Raw genomic sequence first — 14,729 nt, 5'->3', positions numbered from 1 at the left:
CCTGTGCTGACTGACTGGCTAGAGCACTCAAGGACATCTTCAACTCTAGTTGCTGCAGGCGGAGGTCCCCATCTGCTTCAGAAGGGCATCAATCATTCCAATGCTCAAAAAAAAAAGTGCGAGCTCCCTCAGTGACCACACTACCCCATCTACCATGATGTAGTGCTTTGAGAAGTTGGTTGTGGTTGGAATTAACTCCTGCCTGAGCAAGGAACTAGGCAATTGTAACTCACCCATCCCCACAGCAGATCTATAGCATTTGAAATCTCAACGACTCCCCACTCAGCTTTAGACCACAAGACCATTAGGGCATCTAGACAACAGTAAAACATGTCAGGCTGCTGTTTATCAATTACAACTCAGTGATCAACAGCATCATCCGCTCAGTACTAATCAACAAGCTTCAAAACCCAGGCCTCTGTACCTCTCTCTGAAACTGGATCCGCATCTTCCTTATAAGGAGCCCACAGTCAATGCAAACCATAAGACCATAAGACAAAGGAGCAAAGGTCGGCCAGTTGGCCCATCGAGTCTGCTCCGCCATTCTATCATGAGCTGATCCAATCTCCCATTTAGTCTCACTGCCCCGCCTTCTCACCTTAACCTTTGATGCCCTGGCTACTCAGATACCTATCAATCTCTGCCTTAAATACACCCAATGACTTGGCCTCCACTGCTGCCGTGGCAACAAATTCCATAGATTCACCACCCTCTGACTAAAAAAATTCTTCGCATCTCTGTTCTGAATGGGTGCCCTTCAATCCTTAAGTCATGCCCTCTCGTACTAGACTCCCCCATCATGGGAAACAACTTTGCCACATCCACTCTGTCCATGCCTTTTAACATTTGAAATGTTTCTATGAGGTCCCCCCTCAATCTTCTAAACTCCAAAGAGTACAGTCCAAGAGTGGTCAAACGTTCCTCATATGTTATCCCTCTCATTGCCGGAATCATTCTAGTGAATCTTCTCTGAACCCACTCCAACATCAACACATCCTTTCTTAAATAAGGAGCCCAAAATTGCACACAGTACTCCAAGTGAGGTCTTACCAGTGCCTTATAGAGCCTCAACATCACATCCCTGCTTCTATACTCTATTCCTCTAGAAACGAATGCCAACAATGCATTTGCCTTCTTCACCACTGACTCAACCTGGAGATTAACTTTAAGGGTATCCTGCACGAGGACTCCCAAGTCCCGTTGCATCTCAGAACTTTGAATTCTCTCCCCATTTAAATAATAGTCTGCCCATTTATTTCTTCTACCAAGGTGCATAACCATACACTTTCCAACATTGTATTTCATTTACCACTTCTGTGCCCATTCTCCTAATCTATCCAAGTCTCTCTGCAGACTCTGTTTTCTCAGCACTACCAGCCCCTCCACCTATCTTTGCATCATCAGCAAACTTAGCCACAAAGCCATCTATTCCATAATCCAAACCGTTGATGTACAAAGTTAAAAGAAGCAGCCCTAACACGGACCCCTGCAGAACACCACTGGTAACCGGCAGCCAACCAGAATAGGATCCCTTTATTCCCACCCTCTGTTTCCTGCCAATCAGCCAACGCTCTATCCACGTATGTAACTTTCCTGTAATTCCATGGGCTCTCATCTTGTTTAGCAGCCTCATGTGCGGCACCTTGTCAAAGACCTTCTGAAAATCCAAATACACAACATCCACTGCATCTCCCTACCAGTAGTAATATCTCCTCACTAACAAGCAATACAGGCACAGCTCAAGGTTGCATACCAAGCCCACTGCACTACTCTCTCTATGCTCATGACTCTGGCTAAGCATCTCTACAAATTCACAGATGTCATTGGTAGAATCTCAAATGGTGACAAGCAGGCCTATTGGAGTGAAGCAAATTGGCTGGTTGAGTGCTGTCTGAGCAACAGCCTTACACTCAATATCAGCAAGACCAAGGAAGTGATTGTGGACTTCAGCAAGGTTAACTCAGAAGATCACGCACCAGTCCTCAGTGAGTGGTCAGCAGTGGAAAGCGTGAGCAGCTTCAAATTCCGGGGCGTCAACATCTTACAGGATCTACTTTGGCCCCAACACATTGACGCAATTTTGAAGAAAGCACACCAGGGGCTCTTATTCATTAGGAGTTTAAGAAGATTTGATATGTCACCAAAGATTCTTGCAAATTTCTGCAAATGTACAGTGGAGAGCATTCTGACTGACCGTATCACAGACCAGCATGGAAGCTCAAGACAGGATCGTAAGAAGCTGCAGAAAGTTGCTGTCTCACCCAAATCCATTACAGATATCTTCAAGAGGCAGTACCTCAAAAAGCCTGTATTCTTAGAGACCCTCGCCATCTGGGACATACCCCCTTCTCATCACTAGCATTGAAGCAGAAGTACAGGAGTCTGAACTCACATTCAATGATTCAGGAACAGCTTCTTCACCTCCACCATCAGATTTCTCAACCATTCTTGGAAACTACCTTGTTTTTAATTTTTTTCTGTAGTATTTTATTGTAATTTATGGTCATTTTATGTCTTTGCACTGCACTGCTGCCACAAAACAGTGAATTTCACATTATATTAGTCAGGGATAGTAAGCCTGATTCTGATCTATACTTTCCTCAATGCACACAGGCTGGAACAGGTAGGCAAGGCAAAATATAATCTGCTGCACCTGCCCCGAGAAAAGGAGAGTCGCCTTGAAGGTGCCTTATCAAAGTTTTTTTTTCTCGCATTTTCTGTTTTTATGTTAAGAATTTTGTACTGGTGTTTTAAACAGATCAGGGAATAGGGAAAAAAAAAACATTGCCCTTCAGTAAAACCTAGAGATGCATTCCATGCAGACAAATTTAGTCCTGAACTCTGTAATTTGGTGGTCAGTCCATTATTGGTACAAATCAAGTTAACACAATCATCAAATGCTTGTTTGATCTCACTTTTGATTCAAAATTCATTTTTTTACATGGACCTGGAATACTCAAACCATTGACAGAAAACCGCAGACATCTTACCCCATATCAGGCTCAGTAAAGGATGAAGGATAGGGTGATCTGAAGGGAGAGAAAAGGGAATCTCAATTAAGCCAATGAATTCTAAATTTATGTTATTCCAAAACACAAAAATTGAAAAATCAATTACAAGTATACTTTGCAACAGCTGTTCTTAGAAATGGGATAGTGTAGCTTCTAGATTTTGTGCTCTTTGAGATTTGATTTGAATGAAAAGTAAAACAAACAGTACAAGTAAGACCAGTGGTTTAATTCAAGCTCTACAAAGCCTGTGTTACTATATTCCTGACATGCTCACATGGAGGGGCCCACAAAGGCACAACGGCCTCCAATAAATAGCTGGCTTGACACTCCTATGTTCTTATTCAAACTTGTGGCCTGTGCTGCTGGGGCTCTTGGCTTTGAGGCAGCCTTCAGAGTGATTGAGGGGCATGCTACAACATTGTTATAGTGGAACTTGCCTCACAGGTTGAGTTCGTCATCAACATTCCCTTTGCCTCCACAGATGCTGCCTGGCCCACTGAGAGTCTCTAGCAGATTGTTCTTTGCTCCTATTTTAATAAAGTTTTTAAGGTGCAATCATGTTCCCCCCCCATTCTGTCAAAAGCCAGCCCCATATCTGCCACACTTACCCATTATCTCATTCAGTGCTCTCCCAACGTGAAGCCTTTCCCACTCACCTGGCCAAAAGCAAACTCCAGCCACCAAACATGCTGACCCAATCAGACAACACTGGCACTCACCGACAACTAAACCCACTTCCTCAACAATCAACCACTGACTCCCATCCCAACTGCTAGCAGAACCCCTTTGCCATAAAAAAAATCATACCCACTTCTCACCAATGGAACAGATTTTTCTGCTTTCCACAATGATTACCCAGCAACAGTCCAAAATCATTAGCCCTACCTTTAGAAATACTGGTGATTGAGTCATAGGAAATTTCAAGTGCACCATTAAACAGAGCGATAAACAAAGAAGGTAGGGCTCCCACCTACAGTGTGCTTGTACTGTACCAATCAAAACTGGCTAGCCACAAAGATAGCTTGCTAACTTCGTGTACCGCTCAATCCACAGCACAAGGTATGAAAAGTAAATGGAGATGCAAAAGGGTTTCCTTCTCTCTAGGTCACTGGAAAAATCGCATCTATCTTTTAGTATTTTTCATTATAAAAAGAATAGTTCCACTTATCTTTGTAGGCTGCCCGGCATACTAGAACCACCTAGCATTTTCCAATAACAAAGCTTCTTTTCCTCCATGGAAGTACATTGCTTCTACTCAGAGAACCATAGAAAAGTACAGCACAGAAACAGGCCCTTTGGCCCATCTAGTCCATGCCCAACCATTTCCAGGCCCTGTTCAAATGATATATCATTACTCCTTGGGAAGTTAGCCGTGGTCATATCACAACATGGTGTGGGGCCCAAATACATTTATCATACATTACAAATGTAGTCAGACTAACACTTGCCATCACTAAAGAGGTTTTAACAGATTTACATCTTTGGTGTTAAGAATGCATTTTAATGAAACCCACTGTTTCCAGAGAAATCTCTACACTAGAAATTACTGGAATACTTTGTTTAAGACAAAGCAAACAATGACTAAACATCATATTACAAAAAGAAAAGCTTACTCCATATCGCGGTCCAGCATTTTTCTGGAGTGGAAGATTCAGAATTGGAATGGTAGACAGAATTTCCTGGGGTATGCACAGTTGGAAAGATATCAGAAAATAGCAGCCTACAAAAGCAAAACAACAAGATATTGATCAATGTTAGATGTTTATAAATGGGGATACCTGTTCCGCCCTCAGCACGTTACATCCGTCATCAGGTTTTGCATCCACTACTGTCCTATGTTACTTCAGTCATTTTATCCCCCCACAGGAACATGCTGATCAAAACAGCAATAAGTTTAAGAGAATTAGAACAGGCTATGAATCACCATGACAGAGTCAAAAACCCTGTGATCTCAGCATTGAATTTAGCACCACTCATAGAAATTAAAGAAATAAATTGAAAATTATCATTAGTTCCAAATTAACAGAAAGTAAACCACCTTTACCAAAGTAATTTTTGAAATGAACCAGTTTCCTTTGCAAATTTATGTAAGTGAAGCCAAGAAATATTTAATTTCCTGAATTGTTCTGCATAGGTCAAAGAGGTGGTGAATTGATTGGGATGGATGAGAAAGAAGATGACTGATCGCTAAAATAAATCCACAACAATATATGTATAGTGGGACTTCTGACACTGAACTCGGGTCCAGTTTTATCAGCTCCCACATCAGGAATATGTTCAAGTCAATTTAAACTATGGTCAATGTGTAATCCCATTTAAGTTAACCACAAGACTCAGCATATGAAATGAAGCAGTAGGTCAGGAAGTACATCAGAAACTTTAATTCATGCCCTTAAACTACTGAAGCTTCTGTTAAATGGTTGACTCAAAGGAGGGTCAATGCTGAGGTTTATGAAAATAAAAATGGAGAACTGGCACCAGTTCAGTCATTTCACATAAATACAAGGGTTATACGTTACATAAATCTCTCAGTATTAAATAGGTACCATCAATTTTATTAAGCTAATCATTGGAATATAAATTAACCTCAGAACTCAAAGATGTGAAGGGACATTGGGCTTTGTGAAGCTCATTAATATTTGACAGGAGTTCCAACCACCACATTTTATGTCCATTATCAGTGATTGCGTGGTCACATTAAAAACCAAACACGAATATCCGGTAGAACCTGAAGGAGAAGAGCCATACAAAGGCAATATTGCATGTTTGGTCTCTCTTTACACAGTTTCCTGTCTTACCCTCTTTATTAAAACAATGGTGATGACAAAAGTTTATGCTGGCCTGAAACTGCTGTCCACTGAGAGGTCGTGCAAAAATGGAGAGAATTCAGATGCTGGAGTACAAAGCATTACAGGTGACCATATGAATCGATAACATGCAGTTATTTTAACATTTCTAACCAGGGCTTTTATAAGGAGCACAGTACAAAAGACAAAGGATTCTGTTGAATATTGATGCAATTAAAAAGAAATTATGACAGCAGCTATATTTCATTCGGAGTTTCAGGAGACTTGGTAAGTCACTCTCAAATTTCTACAAATGTACCGTTGAGAATAGTCTAATTGATTGCATCTGGTATGGAGGGGCCATTGCACAGGGTCGGAAAATCTGAAGAAAGTTGCAAACTCAGCCAGCTCCATCATGCCCACAAGACTCCTCAGCATCCAAGACATCTTCAAAAGACAATGCCTCAAAAAGGCATCTGTCATTAACATGCCCTCTTCTCATTGCTACCATCAAGGATGAGGTATAGGAACCTGAAGACACACAATCAACATTTTAGGAACAACTTCTTCATCTCTGCTATCAGATTTCTGAATGGACAATGAACTCGTGCACTACTTCAGTATTTCTCTTTGGCACTACTTACATATTTTATATAAGTATCTTATTATTATTTACAGGTTTTTTATTATGTATTGCAATGTCCTGCTGCTGGAAAAGAAAATATTTCAGACTTATGCCAGTGATATTCAACCTGATTCTGATTACATAATACCTTTGAAACTCAGCTGAGCTGTTTAAGGGACAAGGAGGTTTTGAAAAGGAATCAAAAGAGATTCCATGGAGCACAGTGGAATGAGGAGGTGACCTCTCGGGAGTTTATAAGATCATGAGGGGTATGGATAAGGTGGATGGTCAAAGTGTTTTGCCCAAGGCTCGGGAACGCAACACCAACGGGCACAGACACAAGATAAGAGATTTAAAAGAGATCTGAAAAGTAACTTCCTTACACAGAGGGTAGTGAATACCTGGAATGAGCTGCCAGGGAAGATGTCAAGGTGGGTACAATTGCAACATTTAAGCGGCACTTGGATAGGTAAATGGAAGGGAGAGGCCTGCAGGATTATGGGCTGCATGCAGGCAACTGGGACTAGCAGGGATGATGTTGTGGTCAGCATGGACTTGTTGGGCCTAAGGGACTGCTTTCATGTGGTATTAATCTAGGATACTATGAAATAGAGGTTAACGTTACCACAAAGTGGATACACTTGGAAGTGCTATTCTTGGAGAAAGAAGACAAAGAAATTTGACAGTAGTGCTTAAAATTGTGAGAGATGTAGTAAGAGAACAAGAAGAAAAATTGTTCCTAAGGGCGGAAGGGTTGCTAGCCCACAGATTTAAAAGGTGACTGACTAACTAACCAAAGACCACCAAGCATTTAAATGAATGCACTTAGTTAGGTCGCACTATGAATGACCATGGCCTAATCTGAACAGAAGAATTAAACAAAAGGCAGATCAGGCAACGACATTAAGAAGCACCAGTTCTGTAGTGAGTGTTCTCCCTCTGCGAGGTTCTCCTGAAAATCTACAATTGTTTGGTTGCTGATGATAGTCACAGACAGCAGATGAGAAATATAATGGTTTGAACCTCTTCATAAATATCAAGCATCACTGCACATTGTCAGGGCAACCAGTGGTTAGGATTTGGAATATACTGGATATTAGGTAAAGGCATCCATCTCTGGAGACAAACTGCTGACCGATGTCTTTTATAAACCTACCAATTCCCAGGGCTACCTTGACTATACCTTTTCCCACCATCTCCTATAAAAATGCTCTTCCCTTTTCTCTGTTCCTTTGTCTCTGCCACATCTGTTCCCAGGATAAGATATCAGAGATGTTCTCCTTCTTCAAAGAACTGGATTTCCTTTCCTCTACCATTGATGCCGCCCTCACCCACATCTCTTTCATTTCCCAAACATCCACGCTCACCCCATCCTCCTGCCGCCTTAACAGTGATGGAGTTCCTCTTGTTCGTAACTACTACCCCCATGAGCCCCTGCATCCAATGCATCATTCTCCATAATATCCACCATCTCGAAAGTGATCCTACCACAAAACACATCTTTACTTCACACCCCTACCCCCCCGCTTTCTGCGAGGATCGCTCACTCCATGATTCCCTTGCCCATTCATCCCTCCCAGCACTTATCCCTGAAAACAGCCGAAGTGCTACACCTGTCCATTCACCTCCTCCTCCCTCACCTCCATTCAGGGCACCAAACAGTCCTTCCAGGTGAGGCAACACTTCACCTGTGAATCTGCTGGGTTCATCTATTGTGCTCGATGGTCCTGATGTGGCCTTCTCTACATTGTTGGACCACTTTGTCAAACCCCTCTGTTCCATTTGCCGAAGTGGAACTTCTAGGTGGCCAAACATTTTAATTCCGACATGTTGGTCCATGGCCTCCTCTTGTGCCACAAAGAGGCCACCCTCAGGCTGGAGGAGCAACAACTCATTCTTCTTATATTCTTTCTGGGTAGCCTTCAACCTGATGGTATGAATATCCATTTCTCCTTCTGGTAAAATAAAATCCCTCCCCTCTTCTATTCCCCACTCTGGACTCTTCTCACCTGCCCTTCTCCTTCTCCTGGTGCCCCTCCTCCTTCCCGTTCTCCCATGGTCCACTTTCTTCTCCTTTCAAATTCCTTCCTCTTCAGCCCTTTAACTTTCCTACCCACCAGGCTTCACCTATCGCCTTTTAGCTATCCTCCTTCTCCTTCCCCCACCCCTACCACCTTTTTATTCTGGTATCTTCCCCCTTCCTTTGCAGTCCTGAAGAAGGGTCTCGGCCCAAAATGTCAACCATTTGTTCATTTCCATGGACGCTGCCTGATCTGTTGAGTTCCTCCAGCATTTTTTATGTGTTGCTTTGGACTTCCAGCACCTGCAGAATCTCTCATGTTTATCGGTACAGACTTTGTGGTGCACCATTTGATAATTCTAATTTGAAGATACACCTCAGCTACTCCCCTACCACACAACAGCTGTGTAGAACAGCCCTTCTCAACCTTTTTGCCCAGAAGGTATTCTTGAAATAATCTTCTGGTCTCAAGGAATCCCTGCGTAAAAACTATTATATCTACAGCTCACAGTACGTTAGCGTGATCAGTACGTTGTACATAAAATAATCTGAAAATAATTATCAATGCTCTTTTGAGTAGAGAATTAATTTTTAGCCAACCTTTCTTGAAATGAATCTTTCTTTCTCTTTTATAAATTTTAAGAACTCATTGTTGTGTTCGTCCATCATCGACGTCGATGAGGACCTCAACACCATTTGATGGTGTCAGGACTAGCGCGTGATTTGGATTTAAGAGAGGGAGAGTTGAGCAGCATCAGCCTCACTCCCTCTTCCCAATTCCCATCTGGATCCAGCGGCAAGACAGAGTCGAGACAGCTGGAGATGGGACTAGGCGCACTGGATGACCAGGACGTCTTCTGTGTCTTGTCCTGCTCTACATGTTCCACAACACTTGCAGAGACCACCTCCTTGACCGTTGGACCTTTCATTGGTCTCGTCCACTCAATCTGCCGGAGTCTGTCTTCACATGCTGGGATAGACAACTCCCTATCTCACCGAGGGTTCGAAACCTGTCAGCTACCCTCACCTGGTTTAGCCAGCTTGTCGAAGCCGTTGCCCGGGGTGTGGCCGCTGTCGCATGCAAACAGCTACGGGGAGCCACAGGTGAGAGCTGAGTGCCAGGTGGGGACCAAAGGTGGACTAACCGCCTTGAACTCATAAGGCAAACAAAAAAATTTGGTTGAACAACTGGCTTAAAGCAAAATGGGATTAAATTTTTCTATAGGTAGGCTTGGTAGATTTAACTTAAATAAAGGTTGTAAATTGATTTTAGTTGATGCTATTTACAACATGAAAATTTATTGACAATGCTGAATAATAAAGTTACTCAAAACCATAAGCCAAAGCAATACAAATAAAAATATAGCCTAAGACACAATTTTATACAAGACTTTGATAAAACATTTTCTTACTAATTAACGTGATCAGGCTCAAATATAGGCACAGCATGTGAAACCTGTGCTTGTTTTTTGCTGCACAAATACTCAATTCTGGGTCGAACTTGAGATAGGCACACACGGATTTCACCTTCAACTGAAATGAGACTATTCCTATCCCTACTCTTAATGTTCACTAAACAAGAAGAAGCTTGCTCACACATATAAGAAGTTGAAAACTGCAGCAAAATGTTCATTGCTTTCCTATGAATGACAGGAAAACTTCTCTTTCACAGAAATCCAGAACTCAGTCCGGGTCAGGTCAGGAAATCTCATCTTGAATGCACAATCAGACTACAGCTCACAAAGTTCTTCCTCTTCTCTGAAAGTCAAGTTCTCAGGCTGAGCAAAAAAGATTCAGAGAAAGGGTCCCTCACCCACTCATACATTTGTGTTGAAAGGGAGGAAAAATACTGTTCAATTTTGTTCTGCAGTTCTTCCAGGCGATTTTCAATAAGGCTCGAGACTTTCTGATATCCTTCCTCACTCTCGGGCCCAAACAGCAGTGGAAACATTTCAAGATTTCCTTTTGTAACATGATGTTTTCAAAGATTCAGTTTCTTTTATAATCCAAGAATCAAGTCACTTGAAGTCAAAACATTTTGTCCAGGGCCTAGGGACTTGTTTAACTGGTTCATATGATGAAGGATGTCTGCTAAGCAGACTAGTTTCTGCAGCCATTCTTCATCTTCAAAGCACTCAGCAAAATCTGGCCTACTATTTTCTTGAAAGTACTCCTGCATTTCACCTTTCAGCTCAGTCACCCTGTTGAGAATTCTTCCTCTGCTAAGCCATCAGATTTCTGATTGTAGCAGGAGATCGGTGAGCTCTTTGAACAGGTTTTCACTGTTTTTTGAACATTCTCAAGTGAACTGGTCTATGTTTGATAAAGTTAACCAATTTTGTAGCATCATCCAGAACTTTTATCATTTCACCTCCAAGAGTTTTTGACATCAGCACCTCGCTGTGAAGAAAGCAGCGTGTCATGACAATGTCAGGATTTTCCTTTTTTTTTAAACAAGAGAAACGAAAGTCTCATGGAGCCAACCATTGATGGGGCACCATCAGTACAGATGCCAACACAGTTCCTTCAAGACAGACCTTTTGTTTCCAGATATGAAGACAAAACATTAACTATATCTTAGCCTTTGCTTGTTTCTGGCAGTTCTTTGCAATAGAAAAATTTGAATTTCACCATCATTTACAAATCTTACAAATGCTACAACATGATTGGTGAAATCTGTTGACTCATCAACCTGAATAGAGAAGCTGTTGTTTCTCAGTTTATCACACAAGACCTCTTCAGAATCATGTGAGATGTCATCAACATGTTGTCTTATCGTACTGTTTGAGAGTAGCCACTCTCTTGCCCGAACGTAAACCATGCAAGAGCCCATTCTCGAGCTACTATATGCAGACCACTTCTCAGGCACACAGAGGACGAGCTACAGGCTGCAGTCACAATTCGGCAAGGCTGCAAGGACTTTCAGGTTTATGGTCACTCTGAAGAAAACAATGATCCTCCATCAGAAGCCCCTGTGTGGTGTTTACAACCCACCTCGTATAACCACTGAATACAGTCCTACTGCGCACTGCCATACTGGGCTGACAGACCCCTAATGAGATTGCTAACAGGGCTACTCAGTCACTGTCCACCACTGTGGGTACTAGCATTGTGTAAAGTTCAAGAAATGATGGTTTTTTTAAATCACAATCTCTCGTGGAACCCCAAGCGACCTCTCGCGGAACCCTGCTTGAGAAACCCTGGTGTAGCATAGAAACATAGAAACATTGAAATTAGGTGCAGGAGTAGGCCATTCGGCCCTTCGAGCCTGTACCGCCATTCAGTATGATCATAGCTGATCATCCAACTCAGAACCCTGTACCAGCCTTCCCCCCATACCCCCTGATCCCTTTAGCCACAAGGGCCATATCTAACTCCTTCAATTGTATTAGAGGAATATAGTCCACTATCCTACTTTCATTGCAATTCACTACGCAGTTCCTGTGCCACCCTGATCCAATGTCCTTGCAGTGTGGCACTACACTAGTTACACTTCTTAAAACTGTTTTGGTGAACATCTTTTGGATATTGGACAAAGTCTTCACTTTCTTTTTGTGATACAAAATTGAACAGAAGATTTCAAGTGGTGAAGAACTCTTTTTGTTTGTTATTTATTTTGGTTTGTTGCCTATAAAGCTCAGAATCCCATTTTTTTTAAAACTTTGTTAGGTGAACTGCAATATATAGCCCACAGGTGCTACTCCAGCTTCAACCCAACTTCTACTATTCAACACTGATTGTATCAGTAATAAAACTTAGTATGTGGCTGATCTCAACAACAAGAATCTTCTTCACACTGTTACCACCTGCAGGCCTGTCCTCATATTCAGAAAGTTAAATGCAAGTCAATTATCTGGCCTGCTGTGCCAATCATTAAGCCGTGAGAAATCTGTTCCTTGACAGTATTATAGAACAATCCCTTGTGCCACTTTATTGGCCGCAGTCCATTATTTGAGACATCTCCATTTTTTACAACAGCACATAGCAATTGAAATTAAAATTTTAAATCTATTCTACGAATAACAAGCCATCAAAGACAGTATTTACAAGCTTCCCTGTAAAATTATATACTGGTGGCAGTCTGCTAATTTACTCTCATGTGGCCTGGGAAAGATGTTTGCTTCCACCATCATTGTTATCTTCTCGAATGTTTTCAGCAGGTGCATCCTTGGTTCCTCAAAAGACACACACATAACATGAATGAAACTGACTTTTTTTTATAAATATTGAATTCAGTGATATCATTACCTGTCTTCATCTGATGGTGATATTTTCCCTCTGAGCTTCACTCTCTCCAAACTCCCACACCCCCAGCTATGCCCAACCCAATCCATACCCTGCCCCCAGCAACACACGCGCACACACACACACATTCATCAGCCTCTAACCTTTCCACCATTTTACTATATATTTCAAGGAAAGAGTTACTTGTGTTTAACATTTCATCCAGTTGATTTTCTGTTTGGAATAATATTACCCAATCATTTCAATTTCAGCAAAAGAGCATATTTTTGTCCAATAGAGGAAATATAATCTAAATTAACAGTCAATTCCAGTTAAACGGATCTAATAAAGTCTCTCGGTTTCTCGTTCACCCTCGTTAAATGTTACCAGGAGTGTCATTGGTGCCACATTGAGCTCTTGGAGCAGAACGGGAGGAAAGATGAAAGAGAATATTTGTTACAGGAAAACAGGCAACTTTGAACAAAAGTGAAAACATATCTCACATTGAAAAGTTATGGAGATGTGGCAATGAAACGGGTCTCTCCACTCACCGTGTCTGCCTTGACCATCAACTATTTATACTAACTCAACATTCTCATCCCAGATCCTATCACTCACCTGCACACTAGTAGCAATTAACAATGGCTAATTAACTTACCAACCCACATTCTTCAGGACATTGGAGGACACCAGGGAAAAGCCACAGGGAGAATGTGCAAACTCAACACAGACAGCACCTGAGATCAGGATTGAACTGAAGAACTCCTGTATTGTGAGGCAGTAGTTCTACTAGATTTGCCACTGTATACCACCAGTGGAGGGTATTGTCACAGTAAAATAGCACAGTTGCAAAGACTAGATGCAGCAACGGAATAGGACATAATTGAAATAGACAAGATGGTAAACTAATTACTGCAGAAAATGATTAAAGTGTTAATTGCTAGGATTTCAACAGAGGTCAAATGAAAACTACATTGAAATTGTAGTTTTAAAGTATTAATAAATTAAAAGAACAAATCCACAGATATGAGACATGGACAGATGACCAAAAGCTTGGTTAAAGAGGTAGATTTCAATAATGAATACTTCCATTTAATGGATGGAGTTAAACACCCAAAGGCACTTAAGAGCAGCATTTCCAAACACTGGAACTAGAAGCCATAAGCACCAAGTCGGGCAGATGACTGAAAGCTTGGTCAAAATAATACAATATAAGAAATAGGATGAGAGAGGTAGAAAGGGGTTAGGTTTAGGGCAGCAGTTCAAGAGCTAATGTTCTTGACCACAGAGTTCATTATATACAAATGAATGAATTTGGACCAGGAGCAGGATATTCTGCCACTCAGGTCTGTTCTGCTGCTTATTAAGAGCACAACTGATCAGATTATAATCTCAAATCCATATTCCCATCTATCCACAGTAACCTCTCATCCCTGTGATTATCAAGTATCCATTACTTCTGCTTTAAAACAATTCAAAGATTCTACTTCCATTGCCCCTTTGGAAGTGGGTTTCAAATATGCACGTTAGGGTGCCATACTATCGGAAGGATATATTTGCACCAGAGAAGGTGCAGAGGAGTTTCACCATGATTTGTAATTGGACTGCCAGTGTTACATGTACTGAAGTACACTGAATAACTTTGATTTTGCATGCTATCCATACAGATCACTTCACATCAGTACATTGAGGTGGTACAACGGAAAAGCAAAAACAGAATGCAGAATATAGTGTTACTGAACGGATTGGAGGACTTTAGTTATGCAGAGAGATTAGACAGGCAGGGTTTAATTTCTCTCGGTCAAAGGAAGCTGAGGGGTGACCTGTTAGAGGTGTAAACAGTTCAGGGTTCAGGCACACATAAGGTAATAGGTAAAATTTCCACCCCTCTCCAAGAAGGACTACCAAAAACAAGAGGACAGTTTTAAAGTGAAAGAAAGAAGTTTTAAAGGTGATTTGAGGGGATATTTTTTAAACACACACATACAAAGTGACTGTTATATGGAATTCACTGCCAGAGGAGATGTTGGAGTCAAATGCACAATTTTTAAGAGACATCTATT

General features: G+C 41.5%; 1 protein-coding gene across 7 annotated transcripts in view; it reads right to left on the bottom strand.

The window, feature by feature from the left end:
* Nucleotides 1-14,729, bottom strand: part of ldb2a (LIM domain binding 2a) — a 542,321-nt gene that overhangs the window by 507,333 nt on the left and 20,259 nt on the right. For all 7 annotated transcript variants that reach the window (XM_072252984.1, XM_072252986.1, XM_072252981.1 and 4 more), the window contains exons 2-3: nucleotides 4,625-4,731; nucleotides 2,991-3,029 (exon numbers count right to left, since the gene is read on the bottom strand). In XM_072252984.1, the coding sequence (XP_072109085.1) occupies nucleotides 2,991-3,029; nucleotides 4,625-4,644 (59 nt within the window). In that variant the 5' untranslated portion in view covers nucleotides 4,645-4,731. The remainder of the gene's footprint in view (nucleotides 1-2,990; nucleotides 3,030-4,624; nucleotides 4,732-14,729) is intronic.

The sequence above is a fragment of the Mobula birostris genome, chromosome 3, assembly GCF_030028105.1.
Source record: "Mobula birostris isolate sMobBir1 chromosome 3, sMobBir1.hap1, whole genome shotgun sequence".
Taxonomy (NCBI): domain Eukaryota; kingdom Metazoa; phylum Chordata; class Chondrichthyes; order Myliobatiformes; family Myliobatidae; genus Mobula; species Mobula birostris.
Note: the sequence above shows the minus strand (reverse complement) of the source record. Positions and strands in the feature narration are given on the sequence as shown.